This window comes from Chinchilla lanigera, unplaced genomic scaffold (assembly GCF_000276665.1).
Source record: "Chinchilla lanigera isolate Chin_1 unplaced genomic scaffold, ChiLan1.0 scaffold00056, whole genome shotgun sequence".
In the NCBI taxonomy this organism is placed as follows: domain Eukaryota; kingdom Metazoa; phylum Chordata; class Mammalia; order Rodentia; family Chinchillidae; genus Chinchilla; species Chinchilla lanigera.
Genome location: NW_004955457.1, coordinates 2367690 through 2395372, shown reverse-complemented (window position 1 = coordinate 2395372; position 27683 = coordinate 2367690). Strand labels below are relative to the sequence as shown.

General features: G+C 34.9%; 1 protein-coding gene across 6 annotated transcripts in view; it reads left to right on the top strand.

The window, feature by feature from the left end:
• Window positions 1-27683, top strand: part of Spag16 (sperm associated antigen 16) — a 948741-nt gene that overhangs the window by 97314 nt on the left and 823744 nt on the right. Inside the window, exon 10 of one of the 6 annotated variants that reach the window (XM_013520778.1) lies at window positions 21491-22411. The exons of the other annotated variants lie outside the window; for them this stretch is intronic. Within the exon in view, the coding sequence (XP_013376232.1) occupies window positions 21491-21646 (156 nt within the window). The 3' untranslated portion in view covers window positions 21647-22411. Of the gene's footprint in view, window positions 1-21490; window positions 22412-27683 lie in introns of those variants that run through there. 6 annotated transcript variants of the gene reach the window in all.

Below are 27683 nucleotides of genomic sequence, written 5' to 3'. Positions count from 1 at the left end.
GAACATTTTTGTCTTCGGTCAGATAAATGTTCTCTTGGAGGTTGTCATGTTCAGCAATGACTTGTTGATTTACTGATTGTTTGTGGCTTATAAGGCTTTATATTATTTATCCAACATGATAATCAAAGCCTTAAAAAGTATAGAATAAAGTGAATTCTTCTCATCCTCAGTGAGTAGTCATTTTTACCACTATATCTCTTAGTTTTCTTGAGGTTATTATTAAAATAAATGTCTTAGTTCAATTCCTGTTTCTTCTATTACTCAAAAATGAAGATACTTATTGACTTCCTCATGGGAATAGGCATAGTACTTCACTGATTTGAGTTATATTAGTATGCATATTGTCACCAATGATAGAATTTACATATTTCTATAATTTTAATATGATTTTCTTTGCTTTGTAAATTGATAGTAAAAGGTAATTCAATACAACAACATCTAAATGCATTATGTTTAAGAAAATATAATTTAATTTACTTTTAATGTGTAAGTAGAATTACAGAGAAGGGAATATCAAAAGTACATTGGACCAGAGACTTTTTAAAAAACAGCCGCCCTTTTGTACTTCCTTAGCTTAATTCCCCTCCTCTTGTTCCTTCTCACATTGTCCTTTTATGAGTTGCTTTCTTCATTTTTCTGAAATACTTTAAGTAATTTTCATAAATATCCCATGAAGATAAATTATCTCAATGTTTACACATCTGTAATGTTCTTGTTTTTGCTTTATAGTGAGTTAATATTTGACTGATTGTAAAGTTCTATTTTTAAATTAATTTTCACTAGCATTTTGTTAGCATTGTTTTGTTGTTTTAGAGGGTACCAATACTTAATAATGTCTGACTGTTGCTGCTTGTTAGGGAAATACAAACTACCATATGCAGTACAACCTACCAGTATACCAGTATTTTGAGCAAGTAGGAAAATGAAGTATAATCATAAAAGCAGCTTTGTTTATATGACTTGCTGAACTTTAATGCTGCTTAGTGGAGGCAATTAAACCCTTACCTTTGAATGAAAATTCATTTCAGGCTTGCTGAATCACTCATTTATTCTTTGCTCACTTTACTTTGCATAGTCTCATATCAGTAATTAAATATTTCCAGCTTTATGTGGTATCAAAATCCCACATTTCGTATGCAGTTAATTTTCTCCCATTCTCAGCTAGGACCTTCTTGGGGCTGTAAACTTTCATGAGGAGACAAGTGGTGATTCTAGTGGTATGTAGTCCTTTCATTTTTGTTTTTTCTAGTTTCACTGGCAGAAGAAGGAAGAAATTTAGGGGAAGAGGGTATTATTTTTAACTTTTTAAAGATTTTATTAGTAAAGTTTTGCTGTACCTGCAGTTTACAGTTATCTTGAGGAGTGGGTACACATACATCCTATAGCTTGTTTCCTTTTTGACCCCTGCTTCTCCTCCCTCCTTCTCTAATTCCCCTATCCGGAGAAGTTGTTATTTGTCTTCAACTTCCTTGTGATGGCTTACAGTTCTTTGACAGCCAGATACTGACCGTTATTGCTGCAATGAACACTGTCATGAACTCTTCATGCTCCCCTACCACCTCCTCTAAGGAGTTCCCTTTCCTGGAGCAGTAGATCCTGGTGGGTCACCCCTCCACACGCTCACTCATGGTTTACCTCCTAGCTTCTTTCCCACTTGGTTCTTTTTTTCTCTGTCAGACCACCATCTTGGATATTTTTGAAATTACTTTAGGCCAGTATTTTTCCAGGCACCTTATTCCTATGCCTACATCCATGGTTAGAAAGGAAGTGCACATTTTCTTTCTGAGTAAGCTTTTTACCTTGCTGTTATGAACCACACACTGGCACTGATACATGCTGTGCTTTCCAGTTAAAAAGCTGAAGCACTGGGCTCCCTATGGAGGGGTTTTGTTAGAGGGCCTTGTGCTGGATTTTAGACTACATATCTCCTCCTAAAGCTTTAGGGGAATATAACTCATATGAGGGCTTTCTCTAAAGAAATCTTACGTCCTCTCCATCTCCAACCTCTTTACCTTCTTCTGTCTTTAATATGTAGAAAGAGCTTGAAAGAGACAACTGCATTTAGTGAAATTCTTTAAAAATTTCAAGTGGTCTTATTCTTTTGGAATACAGAAAGTGCTGAATCTTGGTACTTCTGTATGACTTACAGTTTACTGTTGTCATTTTTCTTCAGTTCATTTAGCTTGTTTTTCTTTCTTTTAAGTGTCAAATTTCAGCAGAACATAGTTTAAGCTGTTATTTATTCTTTTGTATTTTGTCTCTTTTATACCACATAAAACTTTTCCATAGTAAGCCATGTGTGCCCTTTTACCTCAGGAAGTTTTTCTTTTCCTAATATTTATTTGAATCCATTGTTACTTCCCACTCACTTTGAAGCACATAATAGATAAATTTTGACTTCATAAACCTATTTTTCTCTTATATCTCCATTTTTGGTCTGTGTGCACTCTGATATATTCCTTCAAGTTTGCCTTCCAGTTACCTGCTTAGAAATTGGTTTTATCCAATTTGTCACTGTCAACCCATTGAATTTGTTTTTATTTTGGAAATTCTTATAATTCATTTCCAAAATTTATTTCTTTATTTTCTAATTACTGCTTTTTTGGAATCAGTTGTGTAATCAGTGGTATAATATTTACATGAATATGATGATAATTAGACTTTGTAATTTTTAAACTTTTGCAGTATTCTGGATTGAACCCAGAGCTTTGTGCATGCTAGGTAAGTGTTACACACTGAGCTACATTCCCACTCTGATAAATAGACTTTTAAAAAGATTTCCTGCACCCTGAATTTTCTTTTGTATTTTCTTCAGTCTACCTGCATCCTTATTTTTCATTTTTGTGTTAATCTTTTTTCCTTAAAAGTGATCCTCAGTCGAGCATTCATACTCATGCATTAGGGACTAGCTTAGGTTATAAGACTGTCTCAGGTCCATCATTAAAGACGTTCAATGCTGTGGCATGATCAGAACCCCTAATTGCTGCCTTCTGCTTTAACAGTTATCTGGAGACTGACTGTGGGATCTCTGTTCGTGGGTGGGAAACTCCTCTGTCATGGACTTTGGAGCAGAATAGTTAACAAGGCTGAGCAAGATGCACGACTAACTTGGTTAAGTAAATGGAGCAATTATGGACTTTGAGGTTGAAACACAGTATGTTTTACTAATGCTGGCTTTCCTTTCCCATTCAGCTCTTATATCTTCCTGCACACTCCCAGAATAATGAGGCTCCAGATCTTGCCAGATATGAGGGAGGGACTCTAGTGTTACTGCAGAGTTTGCTTTCCTCTCCAGTCCCAACACTCACACATACATTATCACAGATAGTTTGCCCATTTTATTTATGGGGCAGTGTTAGTCTCTATGTAAAAACATTATCATGTGTTCTCCATGGAAAAGGGAGGAAGAAATGGGGAAGAGTCGTCATCTTTATCTTTGCTTTTACAGTTCTGAAGCAGTTGCTTAATGAATACCTTTAATATTATGCATTTTCATTTGAACAAAAATAGGAAGTCAGGAAACAGAACTACTTTAGATCTTTTGAACAAAATTTTTTAATAAGGAAGTGATTAAATAGGTGGTAAAAGAGATAAGATGTCAGATATGAAACAGGGAGACAACGCAGAGTTGCATAATGAAAGGACTTTGCCACCACCTTTTCTGTTGGAAGAACAGTGGGAGGACAAGTATGACCAGATTGTCCAGGCCTATCTGGAGGAAGTTAGATTGTTGAGGAAGGAGCTGTCTACTAGCACATGGAGCCATGGGAGACATATGCGTGCAGGGGAAGAACTTTTAATGGAGTACTAGAAAAAAAATCACACAAATACATAACACATGTCTATAGCTGAGCAGGCTGTTTCTAGCCATGGTGCGCAGTTCGAATGCTTCTTCCTTCTTGTCATTGTTGGACTCTGCATAGCCGGCACTTTGACTTACTGGCATTCTTTACCTGGGGGTTGACTTATCTCCAGTCCTGAAGCTGCTGAGTATTTTTTTGGTCCTGCCATTGGATTGCTGTAATTTTCCTTTGACATTTGGCCTTTAATATGGCAGTTGAAAGATGTGCCCCAAACTTTGTGCTGGGTTGTAGAAAGCCCTCTCCAAAACTACCATTTAGCAGCAACTAGTTTCTATTTAGTAATTGATCACAAAACCCAGAGTTAGGGAGACTCCCTGGAGTAGCACCAAAGCTGAGAACTCACTGGATTTTATTTAGAATGTCAGTATAAGACAGAGAGAGAAAAGAAAGGCAGTTTGGGTAAGGGACTGTCTCTAGGACGGGCAGTTTTCTAGGGGAAAGTAGAAGGACAGTTGTGAGACACAACATGCTTCATTAATCTAAACTTCTTGTTTAATCTTTCACTACTCACAGAGCCTGCATGCTTTTGCCCCACACATTAACTATTTACTCCGCAGGCAAGTCCCCCAAAATAACCAAGGAATGAATTCAAAATCCCTCTGGGTTGACTGTAAAGCAGACTTTGCCACAGCACGATTGAGCAAAAGGTTATTTTAAGCCCCTTGTTTGACTGGTGGATGGTGATTTTTTGGGCGCTTGTGGAAGGGCATCCACTTAGAGTCAATCTCTAATTATCTCTAAAAAGTATGCAGTATAAGAGTTGCCCTTGTAAATGGCCACTTTTCTTAGGGGAGGGCTTATAGGAAGATGTACATTTAGATTTATGTTTACCTGAATGAACTTTGCATTGCAAATCACTGATCCTTTTAAATGGAAATGATCCAATATAATAAACCTGCCAGTAAGTGGCTGATGGGTTTCCCATAGTAAGTTGTTATAGCAAGGGTTCTGTGTTGGCTTCTGCTATTGGAAAGCTAGGTTCTTTGCTTTAGGTGGCAGCTAGATCGTCTTTGATTCAGACAAACCCTTATTACTGAGCCTAGATAACCTCCATCTTGACGCAGTGGATACCTGGGCCTATTGAGTATTTACTTAGTAGAGCCAAGCAAAAAGGACAATATTCACAGACTAGAAATTAGTGTTCATCTCACAATTCAAAATCTCATCAGCAGTGAATTCCTTTTAATGAGAATATTGGTGGGGCATACATATTTTCACACTTTTGCTCATTTTGAGAGGTCTATTGTCTAGCAATTTCCATAGATTCTATCTCAAAATTTCAGGTGTTATTCTTCTGTTAACCCATAATAATCAGTCAAGCTGATATCCACAGTCATGAAGTAAGTATATATATACATCTCCCAAGCTGTTTTTCCTTCCAGGAAAGGTAGATGACCAGAGATACTTCCCAAATTTCAGTTTGTCTGAAGACTTCTGATTTGCCAATATTTATTTAATTACTATTTTTATTAGTACATGTTTATAGTTTGTAATGATCAAGATTATATTCACTGAGGGGAGTGGTACATGTACATAACATTTTAATTCTTTTTAGATTGTTTTTTCCTTTCCCTCCTTTTTCCCTCCCTCTGTATCTTGGTCCTCTTCCTACTTGCCAAAAATCTGTCTCCCTGTTTCCTATTGTTTATTTTTTACTTTGTACTTTATTTATACTTTGGTTTTCTATATAAAAGAAATGATGCAATATTTAAGCTTGTATGTCTGACTTATTTCACTTACCATTATGGTTTCAAGTTGCATCCATTTTCCTACAAATTACTCAATTTTATTCTTTTTTATAGCAGACTAGAACTTCATTATGTATAAATACCATATTTTCTTTATCTGTCTGTTGATAAGCATATAGGCTGCTTCACAGATTGAGCTATTATGAATTGTGCTGCTATAAACATGGGTATGCATGTATCACTGTTATAAAAAGTGTTTAACTCTTCAGGGAAGATACTTACAAGGGGATAGATGAGTAAAACTGAATTTCTATTTTTAATTTTCTGAGGGTTCTCCATACTGAGTTCCATAGTGGCTGTACTAGTTTACATTTCCACTAACAGTGTGGAAGTCTTCTTTTTCTTCCTGTAGTCTTACCAGAATTTCTTTTTATTTGATTTCTTGGTATTAGCCATTTTTTCTGGAGTAAGAGGGAATCTCAGTGTTGTTTTAATTTGTAATGCTGTAATGGCCAGAAATGCTACATATTTTTCATGTATTTACTGACCATCTTTACTTCTTCTGAGCAGTGTCTGTTCATTTCAGTTGCCCATTTTTTGATTGAATCTTTTATTTTTTGCAGGAGATATCTAATTTTTGTGTCATTGTATATCATAGATATATTAATCCCCTGTCTAGAAAACCACTGGCAAATTTTTTCCCATTCTCTAGGTTGTCGCTTCACTTTTTTCTTTTTAATTTAATATAGTTCTATTTGTTGATTCTTGATATTAATTCTTGTGCAGGTGAGGTTTTGTTCTGAAAATCCTTGCCATGCTTATGATTCAAGAGTGTTACCTATTTTATCTTCCAGTAGATTAAGTGATTCTCTTTTAATATTTAGATCTTTGATCCATTTTGATTTTAGTTTAATATATAGTGAGAAATATTGGTCTGGATTCAGTCTTTTGCATGTGGATAGCCAGTTTTCACAGCAGCATTTGTTAAAGAAGCTGTCTTTCCTCCAGCACATGTTTTTGGCCCTTTTGTCAAAGATCAGATGCTGAATATGCCTTGGGTTGTTTCTGTATCTCTTCTGTTTCATTATCTTTCTGTGCCAGCAGCATGCATTCTTTCTGAATCAGTATCTTTGTAATGTAATTTGTAATTGAGGATTGTTCCTCCTGTTTTGCTCTTGTTGCCAGGATTGCTTTGCTATGCTAGGTCTTTTCCTGTACCATATGATTTTCATGATTGTTTTCTCTTGATCTGTGACAAATGCTATTAGTATTTTTATTGATGTTGTGCTAAATCTATATATTAGTTTTGGAAGTCTGGCCTTTTTGTCCATATTGATTCTGCCTTTCCAGAAACAAGGGCTATCTTCCCATTTTCTGATGTCCTCTTCAATCTCCTTTTTCAGAGTATTATAGTTAATCCCTAAGTAATTTTTCTTGAGTATTCTAGTGGTCCTGTTTTCCTAATTTCTTTATCAATGTGCTCATTATTGTTGTACAACAATGCAATTGATTTTTGTGTGTTGATTTTGTGTCCTACTACCTTACTGACTTTATTAATTTTAGGAATGTTGGATTTTTAGGACAAATGCTGTATTTCATCTAAAGATTTTTCTGTGCCTATTAATACTGTGATTTTTGTCTTTGATTCTATATATAGTATATTACATATATTACATTTATTGATTTATGTATTTGGGCCATCCATGTATATCTGAGATGAAGCCTACTTGGTCACGATGCATTATCTTTTGAATGATTTTCTTAGTTGATACACTTTTTATTATTACTGCATGTATTTTATTACCTGTTATTAGATTATTCAGCATTTTTATATCTTTTTGGTTCAGTTTGGTAATTCATATGTATCTAGGAAAATATCCATTTCTTCTGTATGCTCCAGTTTATTGGAGTATAGGTTTTTGAAGTACGTAGTTACTAATCTTCTAAGTTTCAGTGGTATCCTTTGTGGCTTCATTTTTTCAATTTCTAGTTGTACTGATGTGGTTATTTTCTTTCCTTTTTTGGTAAGACTGACTAAGGCTTTGTCTATTTTGTGTATTCATTCAAAGAACTAGCTCCTTGATTCATTTTGATTCTTTGGAATTTTTTCTAGTGTCAGTTTCATTAATTCTACTCTGGCTTTATAATTTTCTTCCTTATAATAGCTTTGGATTTGGATTGTTCTCATTTTTCCAGGACCTGCAGGTTCACCGTCTGATTATTTATTTGGGCTCACTTTGTTTTTCTGGTGTGGGCATTCACAACTGTAAACTTCCCTCTTGTGACTGCCTTCTTTGTGTTGTATTGATTCTGGTTTATTGTGCTGACATTTTCATTTGATTCTATGACTTAAATTCTTTGATTTCTTTCATTACCTTTTGACTTTCAAGAGTATATTGTTTAACTCCATGTTTGCATAATTTATGTGCTTCATTTTGCCATGGTTTCTAGTTTCGTTGTGCTTTGATATGGTAATATGCATGGGATAATTTCATTTCTTTTGTATTAATTTAAGCACATTTTATGGGCTAGTATGTGGTCTGTTTTAAAGAAACTTTCTTGTGCTACTGAGAAGGTATATTCTGTTGTTGGATGGAATACTCTGTAGCTATCTATTGAGTCCTTTTGTTCAGAATTGTAATTCAACTCTGATATTTCTTTGTTGATTTTGGTCCAGTTGATCTATTTGTCATAGTGGGGAAAAGAGTTCCCTCATTGTAATTATATTCATGTTTATTTGATTTTTTTATGTTCAGTAGTATTTGTTTTATGAAGTTAGGTATGCCACTGTTTAGTGAATATGTATTTTAATTGTTATCTCTATCAGTTCTTTGAATTTCACCTTTAAACAATAGAAAGTAATCTTCTTTCTCTATTTTGATTAGTTTTAGCTTGAAGTCCACTTTGCTGAAAATTGCATGGCTACTTCTGCTTATTTTCAGGATCCTATTGCAATGAGTATTGTTTTCCATCCATTGATTTTTACTAGATTCTTTGTGGATTAGATGTGTATCTTATATACAGCATACCATTGGGTTTTGCTTTTTGATCGATTTGCCCAATCTGTGTCTGTTGATTAGGGGGTTGAGATCATTCACATGGAGAGTTATTACTGAAAGATACAAATTTATTCCTCTCATTGCGTTATTTTTCTGTTGTAGATTCTTTATTTTTCCTCTTCTGCTTAAGTATTCATCCTACCTGATGAATTCATTCCGTTGGATATTTTGGCATTGTTGGCTTCATTATCTCTTTGTAGGATCTCCTTGAGAAATTTTTGGAGTGATGGTTTTGTGGTCATAAATTTTTAAGGTGCACTTTGTCACTGCAAGACCTCATTTCTCTGCTGATTCTGATAGGTAGTTTTTCAAGATATATCAGTGTGTGTTAGAATTTGTTGTCTTGTAGGGTTTGAAACACTTCATGGCTTTTAAGGTTTGTCTTGGTAAATCTGGTGTAGTTCTAGTTGTTTTTCTTTCATAAGTGATTTGTTTATTTTCTCTAACAGATTTTAAGATTCTGTCCTTGTGTTGGACTTCTGGGATTTTAAATGTGAGTCTTTGGGGAGAAGTTATTTTCTAATTATAGCCATCCAGACTACTATGTGTCTGGCTTCTCTGTATATTAAATAATTTCCCCATACTTGAAAACATTTCTGCTATTATTTCTGTAAATAGAATTTTTAAAAATGTTACCGTCTTCTCACTTTTTACTAATTCCAATTAATCTTAAATTAGTCTTCTTGATATAGGGAATAAAAACTCCCAACCTGAATGATATCTGGGATGAGTTTGTGTTCTCTAAAATCAAAGAATGATTTTTAGGAACAATGGAGGTTAAGAGTAGAATTTATTGAGGGAAAGAAAGGTTCTATCTGAGAGAGGGACAGAAGGGGGGCCTGAGTGGCTTGCCCAGAGAACGGGTCTTTTCCAGGGATTTTATAGAGCAAAATCACGAGGTGAAGCAGGTCCAAAGTGGGGGGAAAAATGGGAAATCACAAGGTGGGCATGAGGTGGGACAAAATTATGGTCAGCCAATAAGAATTGTTCAGGTAAAATTGACTAAATGGGGATCAAATGGGGAAGCGAGTCACGTGACAAGAGGGCATGAATACAGAACAGGTGTTTTTCCTGTAGGGGGTTGGGTCAGTGACTCTTCAAGGTGATTGCTACCTATTTAGAATATCAGTCCCAGAGGTCCATCCCTAGGGAGATATGTGGGTGTGTTTGTTTAATCTTTTGTTTTTTGAGATCTGGCCTGCAGCAAGTACTGCCTCTCCATTTGCAAGGTGTTATGTCTTCCATACTAGCTTCTTCAAGGGTCTGGCCCTGTCTGACTGCCTATAATATTTCTACCTAACTCAGCTGCCTACAGCATTCTTTGCCTCATCTAGCAGTTGTTTGGTCCATTTTGCATGTTCTCTTGCCGATTTCAAGGTGTGCCTGAATATATGGTCATCTATATCAGTCCTGTCTTCTGTTTCTGATATTCTCTCTTCACCTTGGTCACCTTTGCTGTCAATTCTTAGAATGAAGGCATTTTTTGAATTGTTTTTGAATTTCTTAACTCATGCCTTTGAAGACCAGATTGTACTCCTGGATTATGTTGCTCAATCCAGGTCATGTATTCATTTTGTATTAAAAGGCTTCAATTTCTTCTAGAACTCATGACCATGCTAGGAGCTAATTCTTCTTTTCTTGGTTAAAATATCTTTTAAACTGTACCCTGATGGAGACCACTATGAAGCATCCCTGAATAGGACTTAAATTAATCATTTGGCTTTTTTATGTTTACTTGTGAACCTGTCCAAAGCCTAGGCCTCTTATCTGCAAATTGGCGATGGACTCATAGTATGTGAACCTCTATGAATCACTAATCCCTACTAAAGCCTGTGATGGTGGATGAAGTTGGAAAGCCTGAAAGGATAAGACAAATTCACAGCCAAGGACACCTGAATCTGATCTCAACATAGCTTCAGGCATCTCACTCCTGGATGGATTAGTAATCCTTATTAAGGATTAAGTTAATACCTTATTTGGAGAAGTGCTCAACTAATTCACTAATTCAGCCCTTCTTGAATACTCCCCTACCTTCTTTTGATAACTAAATAAGTACAGACCACCCAGAGAAGGTCTTGGTCTTAGCCTCCCCAAAGAATCTCAAATTTTATGAGAGGGCTTTGATCTTCCTGGAGCCCTGAAGTCATTCCATTTGCCTCTTTTTATTTAGCCTTCATGGTACACTCATTTGAGAGATTGAGGACCTGATCAGCTGTAGTAACTAAGGGATATATTAACCCCATAATACCCTTTCATTAAGATGGAGGATATGAAATCTATCAACACAACTTTTTTTTAGAAGCATTATCTTAAACTGCTTCAAGCTGCAGAATTTTATTGATGTTTATTTATTTACGTTTTTGGTACCTGTGTGTCTTACTAAGACATCTAGGAAACTTGGTATTTCTTGCTCAATATACCTATTTAAGATGGTTTTATCGCTGGAGTAGAGTATAAAGATGACCAGGTTTACTGTATTTAAAAACAGCATATGGGAATTTATGGCCTTGAGGCAAAGGAGTTAAATTTTATTGCTGACTTTGCTATATAAAGGCAACTTATTTTAACCATCTTTACTGATGAGAATCTAGAAGAAAACATTCATCAAATCAGTAGCCTCAGAAGTGTTAGAGGGTATTTTGATCTGCTTCAGTAAGATACCACATAGGGTGCAATTTATATATCTCAGATAAAAATGTATCTCCTCAGGTAATACTGAAGCTGACCCATCTTGATTTGGCTTCATGGTCTGCTCTCCCCGTGACTTTTCATAATGAAGTGCAAGAATTTAAGGGTCCCATGGGTTTATTTGGATGTCTACATAAATTGTTCATTTGTTTAGAAGGCTATGATCTTAATCAGTGTACCTAAATACTGTGTGAATCATTTTGATTCGAGGTATACATTCATGAATGGATATGAAATTAGAATGAATTACAACAGAGGTAAAACTAGATTCCTTTTACAAGTTTAAAATATTCTCCAGATATTCTAAAGTAGTACCTATCCTTAAACACATCCATAGAGTTTTTAAAAAATGGGACATATAATATTATACTTTTGTGTGCAACAGCCAACTCCTATGCATATTTATCAAGAAACGTGAAATATAAAGTTAAGTATCAATAAATAGCTTATCTGTGCTATTGATATAAAATATGATCTTTGTCCTATTTCCAGATAGTACAGATTCTTCACACTATTTTATATGATCGTGACTGGGGACGTTAACCTGGACAAAAACAACAACTTACACTATTTTCTGTAGCAGAGAATACACACTGCTTCTGATCTACTTTCTGATAAAACGTAAGAGAACACATTTGCCGGATTAAAGGCGGCACACTGTCTCCCTAAGGATGTGTTAATCTGCTATTGCAAAGACACCACATCAAGCAGAACAGCTGTAATTTAGGCTGCTGCTTTGTTGAATTTGCAGATCGACTGTCATCCTCTAGGATCTCTGTGTTTATAGAGGTTAGATTGGGGAATTATATGGAAGTATTACGGGAACTTCTGCCCTGGCATCCTTTGTTTAAACTCTGCCAGGTCCCACCAGTCTTCCCAGTATGAGACATTAGTTTTGATTACCATGATCAGGGAAGGGAGCAGTTTTAGAGGTGACCAGTTGGCATTTCCCCCTACAGCATTTCCCCCTTGTCCCTTAAGTCAGGAACTAGTGTGGGAATTCTGCCACAACCAAATATGTCCTTGTAAGTTACATGTTTAGAAATTGGGAAATGACTACCGGATATGATTTCACTGGAACAGGTCTAAAAGTTCTCCATTTATTACCTGGTTCCTGTATGGTTCAGCCTCAACTCTCATGGGGGGTTGGGATTGGTAACACTGCAAGTCCCTGAATATCAATATCATCCTAGGCCCGATGTCATCTCACAGTGTTTGAGCATTCCTTCTTCTCTAATATGCAGTTTTCTCAGAAATAGCCATTGCTGCCTTTGGGAAAGGAACACAGAAATCATGATTCATACTTTTCATGGTGTAACAGAATCCTTTTTACTAGAGATCTGATTTCTATGTCAGTGGGTTCAGTGTGTGAAAACTGACTCGAGTCTGGAAAAAACTGTGTCCTTTATGAGGTCCCTTCCCTCAGAATCCTAGTCATCCATTCTCTATTTCTGTTGGTTTTATGGACTGAACATGATTCCTGTTGATTTCCCATTCTTTTGGACTCTATGGGTGTTATATTCTGTTAACTATGTCCCTAGCTTTCTTTGGTTCAGGCTGCCTTGACTGCTGTTCTGAACTTGCTGATTTATTCCATAACTGTCTACTTTGCTTCTGACATTAAATGTCTCCACCTGGCCTCTACCTTCATAGGATTTTGTAACCCTCATTGCTTTCAGAAAGCCTTGTTCATTAATAACATCTCCTATCTTATAAGACAACCAAAACAGAGCTTTTCAGTGGTGCTTCTGCCCTTTACTTGTGTACATCTTACTGCTTTCCTAATTGGTACATTCTTTGGTCTTGCTGTGGACATGGTTATCTCATGTGATTTTTAGCCTTGAATAGCTTGTCCTCTGTTCCCTGCTCACTTCTGTGAGTCTTTTGATACTCTTTCCACCATTTGTTATAGATTTTGGCATTTCTACTTCATTTATACTTCACCCCCTCCCTCCTTTTAGAGCCATTCTAGCATCATATTAATACGAGGTCTTCATCAGTATGTTAAATCTTGTATCGCAGCAGAGTACTTTCAAACAAATATGCTCTCCCTTGTTTCATGTTCCAGTTCCCTTGTCTCAGCAGAGTCAAGATACAATTGTGCATGTACTCTCTTGGCACCCGCAGTACATGTTGGCTGGTTCCTACCGTCACTTTAGGAGTAGTTTTTTTCATCTCTTAACAGAGTCGTTATTTCTCAGACTAGGTTTTCTTGTGACTTAAATGGCTTTTGGTCTATTGTACAGAAAAGAGGGTGGGGAATATTTTGTAAGGGGACATATATTTTCTTTCAAGCCAGAGGACTTTGAGGTGACTTTGGTCAGGGCAGCCATGTTAAATTTAAGGGGAGAGATGGCTATTTTTGCAGGTCTAGAAAATTCAGAGAAATATAAATATTTAAGATTTTGAAGTGCACTTTCTCCGTAGCACCTCTATCCTATATGTATCTCCTTCCTTTTCTCATTTTGCTCTTGCTATCAGAATAAAACATTGAGATAAAATATTTTAGAAGTAATATAAATCAAATTAAATTAGGCCATATCCTATCACTCAGAATAAATTTATTTTCTCCATAAATTCAGTTGATTCCCCTAAAAGTTTAATCACTTACATTTTTAAATTTCATTTCCTCACTGATGACTTTCTTACCTCCATATTACCGTGTATTACCACAATTTAAAATTGTGACCACATCTTTATTCCTATTCCTTTCAGTTCTCCCAATGTCTCATTTATTCCTTTTACACATTAACTGTCAGGTTCTAAATTTCCTTATTTGAGAGAGGTTATGGGTTCAAATGTTGTTGGAAAAGAGATAAGGGACTTACCTAGAAGTTTTATTTGCAGAACAAACTAACTTAGTCCAAAAGTTTAGCTTGCTTGCATTTGGCGTTATGTGGTGGAGACGAATGGGAGGTCAGTTCCTCATTCCCCCACCTTCCTACTGTGCTGCTTTCTTTCCCTCTAATTCTCTCTCTGAGCCTTCTAAGTATGGTCTTCTTGGACTCTATTAATATAGCCTTTTGACTGCCTTCTATTTATCTGTTTTGTTGGTGTGAAATGAAAACTCCTCCTATAGCATACATAGATAAACTGATCTAATCTTCCTCAGAAGACAGCAGTTTAGGAGAAGATATCAGATTGAATATCAGTCAAATCAGTTAGATGTATGGTATATGTGCTTGGTATGCTATGATAATTCTATAACAGTATAAAAATCCTATTACAGTATAAACATGTGTAGTCCTATAATAGTATATTCCTATAACAGTATAAAAATCTCATTTTATATATTGCTTCTTCAAAATTGAAGAAGTAATATTGTACATTTAAGCCAATCTTTATGTTTTTAAATTTTATTTTTTATTAAGGAAATAATTGGTGTAAAACCTAGGAAACAAGTTTTCTTTTGAAGGTCTTTAAGCCACACATACACTTAAAATTCAACAACAAAAAAGTAACCCAATTAAAAACTGAGCAAAGCCTTGAATAGACATTTTTCCAAAGATAGACAAATGGCTAAGAAGTACATAAGTAGAGGTTTAACATCACTAATCCTTAGAGGGTGCATATCAAAACTACAGTGAGATTCCCCTTCCTGTGCATTGGTATGATTCTGTTTGGGGAAGGAAGGAGGAGAGACAGAGACAGAGAGATGAGAGAGGGAGAGTACCCTGTCAGGAACAGTATGAGATCATGCAATCTCATTCACTGTTGGTAGGGTATTAAATGGCTTACCATGAAAAAACTATGGTAAAAGTATTTTAAAGTAAAAACTTTAAAAGAGAATTAGTTTGATTCCACCATTACTTTTCTAGTTATAAACTCAAAAGAAAGCAGGATTTTGAAGATATATTTGTACACCTGCATGTATAGCCATATTATTTATAATAGATAAAAATAGAAAAAAACACAGGTGTTGTTTAGCAGATAAATGAATAAACAAAATGTGTTATATACAAATAGTGGAATGTTATTTAGCCTTAAAAAAAGGATTTCTGTTGTACACCATAACCTGGGTGAACTGTAAGTACATTAAATGAAATGTGCCAATAACAAAAAACAAATGTATGATTACCCTCTTAAAGGATTAATCAAAATTGTAGTTATGGTTGTCAAATTTATAGATGCAGAAAGTAGAATAGTAGTTGTCAGAGCTGAAGGAAGTGAGAAATGAGAAATGATTGTTTAATGGGTATAGCATTTCAGTTCTATAAGATCAGAGCAGCTCTGGAGATGGATGAAGGTGATGTCTCTCAACGGTATGAATGCCGTTAACACCACCAGACTCTACCCTTAAATTGTTTGAAATGGTAAGTTTTATGTTATGTACATTTTATTTATTTATTTTTTTGGTCTTTTTGAGACGGTCTCTCTATGTAGTTCAGACTAGCCTTGAGCTCACTTTGTAGCTCAGGCTGGTCTCGAACTCACAAGGATCCTCCTGCCTCAGCCTCCCGAGTGCTGGGATTATAGGCGTGAGCCGCCATGCCTGGCCTTGTTATGTACATTTTAATATTAATAAAAGATTAGATAAAAATAAACATTTTTTCTTCATATGTAGAGAAAGAGTACATGTTGAAGGGAACATATATACGTAAGCATAAACATTACAGTATATATAACAAAAATTTATTTTATATCTTAATTCAAATGTCAAAGATGAAAAAGAATACCTATTATATTTTGAGAAATACTCATATCCTGTAATATTAAAGAAAGTGATTATTTACCAAGGACGATAAATTGTCTTTAATTTTTTTTGAGACAAAGTCTCACTATGCAGTTCAGGCTGGCCTTGAACCCAGAATATAGACAAGGCTGGTCTCAGCTTTCAGAGTGAGTGCTGGGACTATAAGCATGCACTACTACACCCTACCCATTTTAATTTTCAATACTGTTTTTCCTTTGTTTTTGAATGTGATATAACTGTATTAAATAGAGGTCTTTTAATGTCTTTTGGATTCATTACTTTTTAATCATTTTATTCATTTCATTCTATAATGACAAGAAAAATTGAGCAATAGTTTTCCCCAATTATTTATATAGTTTCTCTATTTCAAGTTATATACAAACAGAAATATGGACGTTAGAGTGCAGTCGTGGCTAATTCTTCTGTTCTAATGTTTTCATGTGTCGTTTTGTGTGTGAAAGTCCTCATAAACCTACGCAACTCTCAACTTCTTTTTTACGCCGGGCTTGGTGGTGCACGCCAGTAATCTAAGCACTCGGGAGGCTGAGGCAGGAGGATCCTGCGAGTTCGAGACCAGCCTGAGCTACAAAGTGAGCTCAAGGCCAGCCTGAGCTGCAGAGTAAGACCCTGTCTCCAAAGGACCAAAAAAAACAAAACTTCTTTTTTTCTATATTTTGAGCCATTTAATGAAAAAATGGAATCTCATTAAATATATTTGTCATGACACCTGCCAGTAATTATATGAAATGGATTATAGGTTAGCCATAATCGTACAGAAATACAAACAGGAAAGAAAGTTTCCCCTCAGTTCTGGTATGACGATGTATGTCACTGTGTTTTGTTATACCACACTGTCATGACGATAGCACACTTCAAGAGGTTTAAACAATTAAGTGACGGTACGTTACACTTATTATAGTGAATGTAGTTGCATTTTGTAAATTACTATTGACTGTTGATATGCAGCTAATATTATTTTTTTTCCTAACATATCCTTGTGATCCTGGCCTCTACCAAGGACCTGATTGATATTTTGCCAGTAATTATTATTATTATTATTTTGGGTTTTTTTCTGGTACCAGGAATCGAACTCACAACCTCGCGCTTACCAGGCAGGTGCTGTGCCGCTGAGCTAAATCCCCAGCCCCATTGCCAGTAATTATAAATTTTATTTCTCATATAAACAATTGGTAAGAAGGAAATTAGTTTTGTATTTTTTTTCAAAATTTGAAAATGTAGATGTGAAAAACTCCATGACCATGTGCAAATGGAAATTTTAATAAAATTTGAAAATGATGTTGGATGTCTTCAACAGTTGAAATAATTCATGTAAAAATTCCTGAGGGCCTACAGTAACCAAAATATTTATTCCTTTTTTTTTGTCTTTTTGAGACAGGGTCTCGCTATGCAGTTCAGACTGGCCTTGAGCTCCCTTTGCAGCCCAAGCTGGTCTCGAACTCGCAACAATCCTCCTACCTCAGCCTCCCCAGTGCTGGGATTATAGGCGTGCGCCACCATGCCTGGATATTTATTCATCATATTGTGTCATGTTAAATAGATAAAAATTAAATCAACTTGCTTTAATTCTATTCTGAGTAATAAATAAATAGGAATACTTACGTTATTACACTAAATGTATTCTGCTTACATAAATAGATGTAAGTGTGCACCAGATTGAGAGTAATTAAGAGATTTAGATTATTCTTAGGTTTTAAAGCCTACTATTTGTTTTAATTATAATGCATCACCATAAATAATTTAGGCAATATAAAAAATGAGACTGCAATAAAAATGATTTGGACTTACAGCATTTTGGAAATTTCAGTCAATATCTATAATATCCATATTGTAAAATGGCAGTTTATGAAATTTATGAATAGAATTATAGAATAAATGTGCTACAGTTTTAAATACGTTCAGTTAGTTTTTTATTTGAAATCTATCTTATGTGTATTTGAACATAATATGACATAAATTACATGTATATGACAAAACTACAAGTTTTAAAATATAGTGTGCATAGCTGCCAGCAATTTGCTTTTTAAAGTTGTTGTTTCTGAAATTTTTCCATGGTGCTCTATGTGGTTGTAGTTCATTCTATAATAGTTTTCAGTTCTGTTCTGTTGTTAATGCATTTATTTCCAAAGTCTTGGGCTAGTAAACAGTGCTGCCTTGAATATTATTATGCACATTTCCCTGGGTGCTTGTGGAAGACTTTCTGTAGGACACTATGCTGGGAGTGTATTTGGTGACACATTTTAACAGGTAGTGTCATCTGCAAATCAGTTGACACAGCTCCAAACCCATACACAGAGTTCTTCTGCACTTGATATTAGCAGGTATCTCAATTTTTACCAGATTGTGCTATCTCATTAAGTGTTAATTTTCATTTTTTGATTAAACATGTATTTTTTATTACAGTAGACATTTTCTATGTTAGATTTTATGAAATGACAGTTCCTGTGTTTTGCCCATTTTTCTATTAGGATTTTAACCTTTGAATAAATTTTAATTGTATCTTCGACACGAATGTTTCAATCAGTATGCATACAGGTTATTTTATTCCAGTTGGTTACTTATATTTTCTATTTAATACTTATGGTGACTTTAATGAATGAAAGTTCTCAGTTTTAACATACTCAAATGTAACCATGTTTTCTTCTACATTAACAGTCATTGTCAATGAATTCCTGTCCCATGTCACAATACCCATATTTTTAGCATTTTTTGGTTATTATTTGATTCCCTTTACCAGATAATTCAGCGTATAATTTCTAAAAGCATAGAATTTTCTTACATAACATAATATAGGTATTTAAATCACAAAATTAACATTGATACAATTACTTTTCAGGATTTTAAAAAATTTTCTGTGTTCTAGTAGTGTTTGTTATATTTCAAAAACTGACTTTCATGAGTTTTTGTTGTTGTTTGTAGACAGGGTCTCACTATATACTTCAGGCTGGTCTTGAATTCACTATGTAAACTAGGCTGCCCTGAACTCACAGCAGTCCTCCTGCCTCAGCCTCCCAAGTGCTGGGATTACAGGCGTGTACCACCATGCCTGGCTCAACATCTTACCTTTTAATTTTGAGAATTTTAGATTCCCATACAGTTGTAAGATACAAATCTTAGAGCTCTGTGTACCCTATTTCATCCAAAATATTGATATTCATGCAATCAAAGTGTAGAACAGTGATATTACCATACTAATCCCCTAGAATTTCCTTTGTAGCTACCACTTCCATCCATCCTTTTCTTTCTTTTTTTTTTTTTTTCGGTACCAGGAATTTAACTCACGACCTTGCGCTTGCCAGGCAGGCGCTGTGCTGCTGAGCTAAATCCCCAGCACCATCCTTTTCTTTCAATCCTTAACCTTAGCTAACCTCTAATCCCCTCTCCTTTCCAGATTTTCTTCTTCATTTCAAGATTCTTAAATGGATCATTGGGTATTTAATTTTGGGGACTGACTTTTGTACTCAGTGTAATTCCCTTGACACTGATCTAGACTGTTAGGTGGAAAAATAACCAAGCTATTTTGTCAATCAAAATTTGTTTGTTTTTTCTTTGCTTTTCTTGCTGAATAGTTCTCAATTTCTTTTCAAAATACTTGATAGAATTCAGCAATTAACTCATTTGGATTAGGGTCAAGGGTTACAGGGCCATTCAGATTATTTCATTTTAGTTGAGTTTTGGTAGTTTGTGACCTTTGAGGAATCATTCCATTTCTTCTAAGTTGTTTAGATTATGAGCAAAATGTTATTTATAATGTACCATTATTTTCCTTTTCAATAACTGCAAGGTCTGCTTTCATATCTCCTGTTTCATTCTTAATATTTGTGAACATTGTCTTTTCTTATTTGTAAGATTTTTGTCAATTTTGTTAAAGGCTTATCAGTTTTACTGATTATTTTTAAAGAATTAGCCCTTTGTTTGATTAAACTCTTGTATTTTCAATTATCAGTATCATTGGTTCTTGCTATTGTCTTTATTTTCTTTCTTCTGGTATCAAGTTTGATTTTATCCTTCATTTTCTTTTTTCTTGAGGTAAGAATTTAGACTATTAATTTGAAATATTTCCTGTTTTGTAATTTAAGCAACGATTGCTATGGATATCCTCCTCAGCGTTGCTTTATATGAATCTCACATATTTTAATACATTATATTTTCATTTAGTTATTTCGTATTTTTCTTTTTTATTTCCTTTGAGCCCTTCTCCCCCCGCCCCCTTCTCACTCACTCTCGCTCTCTTGACCTCGTTTTCCCTGTCTGCCTGCAGCACTGAGGAGTGAACCTTGGGTCTTCATGCGGAGCTTCGCTGTATACACAGCCTGTTGTCTTGCTCAGTTATTGGGTTGCCCAGTCTGGGCACTAGGAGTTGCAGTGCTCCTGTCTCATCCTCCCAAGTTCTGGGGTTACAGATGTACACCACTCCTGGCTGCATCTTCCTCTTTGAGTGATAGACTATTTTTAAAATATATTATTTAATTTCCAACTGTGTAGAGTTTTTTCTTGTTGTTGTTCTTGTTTGTTTGATTCTTTGGTTTCACTGTGGTCAGTGACTGCATTACCTTTTGTTGCTAGGGTGGGAGTGAGGCCCAGATCACTTCCTCCTGCTGTATAGGAGACAGTGAAATGTCCAGCCCTGTGCTGTTATTCCATGTCGGCATCTCTGACCAGTTTATTTTCCTATTTCCACTTTTCACTATTTCCACTGTTCTCTTGTCTCTTGCATAATTTCCAGGGTTTATTCTGCACTTAGCATGGAAAAGCAGAAGAAGAGATAGATACTGCAGCATTTTGTCTGGATGGGACATTGCTATACCATTTTGTCTTCCCGTTTTAAATACTGAATTACCTTGAGATGGATTTTTAAAATGTGGGATGTTGTAGAAATCCAGTTTTATTTGTTTCTTTCACATCCTGCTTGTCCTGGCACAGTTTGTTACAGGATTGCTCTTTTCTCCGAAGCTTTGCATTCCCACACAGTTGTTCAGCCAGCTTGCACGTGCGCATTCCTCTGCTTCTGGACTCCCCACTGCTCACTTTGTGTACTCCTGCGGCAGTGGCACACTTTTTCATTGTCATAGTTCTTAATTAGTTTTGGGTATCTGAAGGCGATTCCCCCAACCTTATTTTTATTCTTCAGAAGCATTTTAGCTATTCTTACACCTTTCATTTTCTCTATAAGGCTTAAAATAGCTCACTAATTTCCTTAAAGATTTTTTACAGTGGCTTTTCTTGGAAATCTTTGATTTTTTTTTTAGATCAATGTAGAGATTCTAGCATTTTCAAGGTATTGGGTCTTTTAATGCATTAATGAGCATAGTTGATCACCTCATGTATTTGGACTGAATTTCTGCAGATGTCTTTTATTAATATTTTTATTATTTTCTCCATATAGATCTGATACATGTTGTAATTGTAAGTTCTTTATAACTTTGCTCTTGTAAATGTTGTTTTCTAAAACAAATAACTTGTTCCTTTCTTGGCTTTGAGGTTTGCTTTGACAGAAATCAAGAGGGAGCTTATAAGCTCCATGCAAGATCAGCCCCCTGTCCAAGTCTGCATCTCCAACCTCAGGAGTGGAGAGGGAACTCTCAGCCCTGGAGTAGGACCACACCTCTGCAGGATACCATTGGCAGAAGAGAGTAGAGTACAGGAGCACTCAGAGTAAGACACCCACCTACAGCACCTCTCACCGCTGTCAGCTGGAGCCACCTGGGAGATTCTGAGCAACATATCTTCCTGGCATGTCTCCACCAATCCACTTCTGTCCTTATTCCACATTCTTTTTAGTCCTGATAAGGAACCCATTGTCTGTTCCAGAGTTCTAATTCTCACTCAGACTCCTTCTACCATTTTTTCTGACTCACTTGTTCCTCCTCCTTCTTGCTTTCTGACTTCCCAAATTCTTTATCTTGTACTCACTGGACCTCAGATTCAGTGAACAGCAAAATTCTGTGTATTTCCATTTTTGTCTGCAAGTATTCTTTCTACCTTCTGTGCTAAAGCAAATTTAGCTTTCCTCTAGAGATTGTTCTGAGGCCAGTGGGATCCTGGTAAATACTTACATGATAAATCAAGTCTAGCAAAAGGAAGAGCAGGAGGGAGGGGACGGAGGGAGAGAGAGAGACAGAGAGACAGAGAGGGAAAAGGAGGAGGAGGAGGAGAAGTGGGGGGAGTGAGAAGCGGTTGAAGAGGAGGTAGATATTCTGTCCACTCTGTACTCAATTGTAACATTGGTTCAAGAGTTCAGATAAGTATTCCCTTTACTTCTCATTGCTCCTTTCAGTCCCCCTCCCTCGCTCCTTCAGGAATGTATCTTTGCTCGGATTTCACTATGGTCAGATTATCCCACTGTTACGGTTTGTGTCTAGATGTCCCTGCAAAGCCTCATGAAGTTTTAGATGGACTTTTTTGGAGGTAGCTGAATCTAGAGTTTGTGATTGATTCATGGTTCAATGCTAAGATTACGGGTGCTGGGATTAAGGGTGGATGATTGCTGGATCAGTCCACTGCTCGGATTGGCACCGCCCTAATCCCAGCAGTCTGGATAAGGTAAAAAGGGCAGAAAGAGGCTTGTCTCCCCCTTTTGCTGTTGTTGCTCTTGCTGTCTTCCGCTGTTGTCTCTCTGCTATGTGCCATCCTGCCTTGGAGCCAGGTGATTATGGACTGAAGCCTCAGCAAACTGCGAGCTAAATAAACCTTTTCCCTTTTAACTTTGAGTGTTGGGTATTTTGCCTCAGCGATGAGAGAAAAGTAAATAAATCACTCACTCACCATACTTTTTATTATAGGTAGTTTTTCTCTACTTATTTTCATAAATTAAAAAAATAATTTTCACTTCCTTAAAAATGATTCTGACCATAATACTCCATGATTTAAATATTTACATGGATGGTACTTTTAACACTTGGACTTTGAGTTTTGCAATACCTTGTCCTCTAGGGATCCTGTTTATTACCCATTCTCAGCCTCTCAATTCTATTGTTATTTCCTAGGCCTTATTATTGCCAATAACAGACATAATTTTTCATTTCCTTTCTTGTTTCCTTCTCATCTTTCCACTCTTTTCTTGTTGAAGTATCATAATGTTTAGTTCTTAGACCTCTGCTGTTTTTAGTTCTCCCTATGTGTGATATGGTTTTAAATTCTACCTATATTTTAATGCTTCTTTGATTCTCATTGTGTATTGAAATCTCTTCCCTGAAATCTAGTTTTTTTGTTTTTGTTTTTTTTTTTTTTGGTACGGGGAATCGAACTCAGGACCTTGTGCTTGCTAGGCAGGTGCTTATGCCACTGAGCTATATCCCCGGCCCTGAAATTTAGTTTTATATATCCAGTTTCCTACTTGGTACCTGCAGTTAGGCATCAGTTTCTTAGTTACACTTAGGTCTCCTGCAATTTTTTCAACCTTAATTAATAGATACAGCTACTGGGTAAAAACCCTCTGAGTCATCCTTGACATTTTTCCATGAGTTTTTTCTCTAAGACCTTATACTTGCTATTAAAATTAATCATTGTAGTTCAGGATGGAAAATATCTGCACTTCTATCTTTTCTTCCTACCAGCACTGTTGCTATTTTTCACCCCCTCATCTGTACCTTGGATTATGCAAAACTCACTGATTTGGGGTTTGTTTTCTCTTAGTCTCTTTTACACACCACTGCCAAGGTGGACTTCTTAAAAACATGTCTGTCCACGCCATTTCTGTTGAAAACTTTCCAGTGGCCTGCTCTCTTAGAGTTACGGGGAGTCATGATAACCTCTGAAGCCCTAAGTGGTCTGTCCCCTTTCAATTTTCTGCTGTTTTATTTTATCCTGCTACTCTCCCACCTTTCACTCACTTGCCAGCCTCCTGAGTGTCTGGAGAAAATTCTGGGTGGATCCCTCTCTTGAGAGTTTCACCCTTGATGTTTTTCCTTCCTGGGTTTGTTTCCCTTCCAATAATGGAACAGCTTATCCCCTTGCTTCCTCTGAAGCTTTACTCAAATGCCCCCTGTTTAAAGAGACCCTTCTTAGCCACCCTGCCTCAGTTTTAATGCTGCCTAGTATTCCCTGACACTTCTTGGGTCTTTTTCTTGCTTTATTTTTCTTTCCATTCGTACATACCTTTCCACATATATTATGTTGTACTCATTAACTCATTTATTGTATCTCTTCCCACTGGAATGTAAACATCATGAGAGCAGGGTATTTTCATTCAGTGCTCTATTCTCAGTGCCAAAACAGGTCTGGTAAATAGTATCTCATATTTGCCCTTGAAAGAATGCATAAATGAAAACAAAGTGTTCTGTTGTTGGATAGACATGCATTTGCTTGCTATGAACTGGTGTTATGTACAGTGCCTTGCTAAATTCCTTATTTCCACAGTTCATAGATTAAAATAATTTTTCCTTGTACACGGTGATATTCTGTGATAATGAAAATTATGACTTTCTACACCTCAACAATCTTGTTTTTCTTATTTTGTACGTTGTCTAGGATTTTCAAATAATAGTTAAGTAGAAGTGGTTACAGCAGACACTCTTTTCATGATTTTTAAAGGGAATGCTTCTGATGCTTCAACAGAAGGAGTGTTTACTGTCTTTGGTACATATTCTTTATCAGGATTTAAAAAGGACCCTTTGAACCACAACTTGCTACATTTGTGATTCATCATGAATATACATTCTTTTGGTATTAAATGCTTGATAAAATTTAAAATTATGTTTAAGTGTTATAATTGTATGTGTATGTAAATGTTATGATCATCATTGTTGTATATTAAATATTCTGTTTCTAAGATGATTTTCTCTAAAAATACTTTGATGTGGCAAATGGCATTATGAATTTTCTAAGTTGAACAACCTTTTCCTAGGATAAAGTTAATACTTCTTATACATTATTTAATTATTATATCACTATATCCAAGTAACTATTTTTATTGTTATTTTATGATTGAAATCGGTTTTAACTTCCCTAAAGTTACTGTCTTGTCATGATTTTTGTATAATTGCATGTATTAGGGGTTATTTCTTCTTTTCTGCTCCTTGAGTTTTTATAATATTGAAGACCTAGCTCTAAAAAGTACAGCAAAAGTTTGTAAAACTAACTGGAACTGTTATGTGCCTATGGAAAGATTTTATAACATGGATTCTAATTTCTTTATAATATAATAATACTATAGAGGCTGTTCTTGAATCAATTTTTATGAGTTATAAAGTGATGCATTTTCATGAATGTACCCATTTTGTCTGAGTTTTAAATTTAGCAACCTAAAGATATTTAAGATTTTTATCATCTTTTGAATCTTTAAGGGGCCTATAATTATAACCTTTTGTAATTTTTGAATTTCCTTTTACTCCATCCTTTTCAGTAGTTCTTTCCTTTTTCTCATCTGTCTTCCTGGAGATACGTAACTTTATTATTGGTTTTTCTAAAAATCAAACTTTGAGTTTTATGGTTATTATTTTTAGCTTCTTTCTTTCATTACTTTGTTGCTTTATTGTCATTATTTCCTTCTTTCTACAGTCTTTAGATTTATTTCTTTTTCTATCTTCTCATGTTGGATATGTACCTAATTAATTTTTGACCTTTGTACAATTCTAAGTAGTATTGTAATTTTCCTTCTAAATACTCTTAGGTACATTCTACAAGTGTTGATATGTAGCATTTAACTTTTTGTGTAGTTTTAAATGTTTTAATGTTTCCATTATTACTTGTTTTTTTGTCTGTGTTCAACTAGAGATACTTTCAAATATACATATACATAGGCTTTAGGTTATCCTTTATTTGGTTGTTAAATACTATACTTGTTTTTGGAATAAATCATAGAGCATATGATTTGTATTAAACTAGTACTTAAAATTTCTTGAGAGTTGTTGTGGTAAAAATTGCTGTTTTTTACTGAAATATATATTTTTTCTTCCTATGTTTTTCATGATAAAGCTATATATATAGTTAGACATCTATATTTCACAGCTTCCTTCACACTCCGTTGTGACCATAAAACTAAATTATGCCAATAGAATATTTTACCCCCCTTCATTTTCAGCATTTCTGTGATGAGCTGTCATCTATAACAATATATAGCTGCTTATCTTTTTAAATTATCTGGTGGTTTTGTTCATTTACATTTACTTAGATATAATGTACTTATGATTATTGACATATTTGGATTTATACCAACCATATTAGTTTTTGCTTTGTGATTATCTTGTTCATTTAAACTTTTTTCTCTTTCTCTGCTACATAATGCATTGATTTTTCATCTGAAATTTTCTTTACATTTAGTATTTACTCTTAAAATTTAGCATCTCCAGGTAATATGATCTGAAAATAATTGAATTAAAATTGACTGAATAGTAGGAAGTTCTTCAACTACTTTAAGTGTGATCAAAACTCTCTGCATGCTTTTATCACAGTTAGTTCTGGCTTTTTAACATAACAAAATAAACATATGTTATTTCATAAAGAAAGTTTACATTTAAAGATTAATATAACACTTGTTGAGATATAAATTTATGAATTATATATGCTTATGAATTTATATAAATTTATGAATTATACTTTTCTGAAAATTATACTTTTCATTATCTGTCATTTGTTCTACTGGTTTTACTCTAACAAATATAATATTTTTATCATTTGTCTCATGGTATCTGTCAGGCTTCCTGTACTTAGGTAGCATTTCATTTATAATTTCTTAAAATTCTTATTCTTTCTTGCAGTGTATATTGCCCATTCTCCATTTTAAAATATTCATTCTTTTTTGGGATACATTTAGATATATACTATATCATCTGAATCGATCTTCTATATTTCTTAGGCTCCGTTTCAGATTTCTAATATTGTTTCCCCATGCTTCAGTTTTAGAAATTTCTTCTTTCTTATCTTCTAGTTTTCTCTATGCATGTTGAAACCTTTTATCCATCTTTTGTGTTTTTATATATAATTTTTCTTCTAAAGGCTACATTTGAGTTTTTAAAAAATACCGGTAATTGTTGAAAGCTCTTTCTGCCTTACACTTGTTTGTATGAATACCTTTTATTTTTGTAAACACTTTAAGATTATACATCTATACTTTATTGGTGGCATAAGTTAGGTCTCCAGATTGTATTTCTGATTTTGTCATTTCTTATCCTAACAGCACACCTTTTGTATGTGCTTACTGTTGATAGCTCATGTTATCTGTTTTTGTTTTGGTTTATTTAGGATCTGACTTTTAGCAGAATAATCCTTGTGACTATGTAGTCTCATACATTACTGGAATCAAATGTTCAATATTTAATTTTACCAATTAACATTTTATTTTTGCATCTGTATTGTGAGAAAACAAGTGAGCAGTTATCTATTTTTAATCTATGCTAAGAAACAATAATAGATTTAAATGTATTTGAAATTAAAATATTATATATTCAAAGGATAAATTAAACTCTTGATTAGTTATATTTATTGTAGGTATGATAAGAGAAAGGAAAATGCAAGTTCCAGAAGTATCTTTACTTGATCTATACAAGGGGAGTAAAGATTGAAGTAATGTCAAAAATTTAGATTGAATAATAAGGAAAGCTAAGATAGATTAAAATTATAGGTCCTGGGCTGGGGATATAGCTCAGTGGCATAAGCGCCTGCTTTGCAAGTACAAGGTCCTGAGTTCTATTCCTGGTACCAAAAATAAAATAAAATAAAAATAAATGTACTGAAA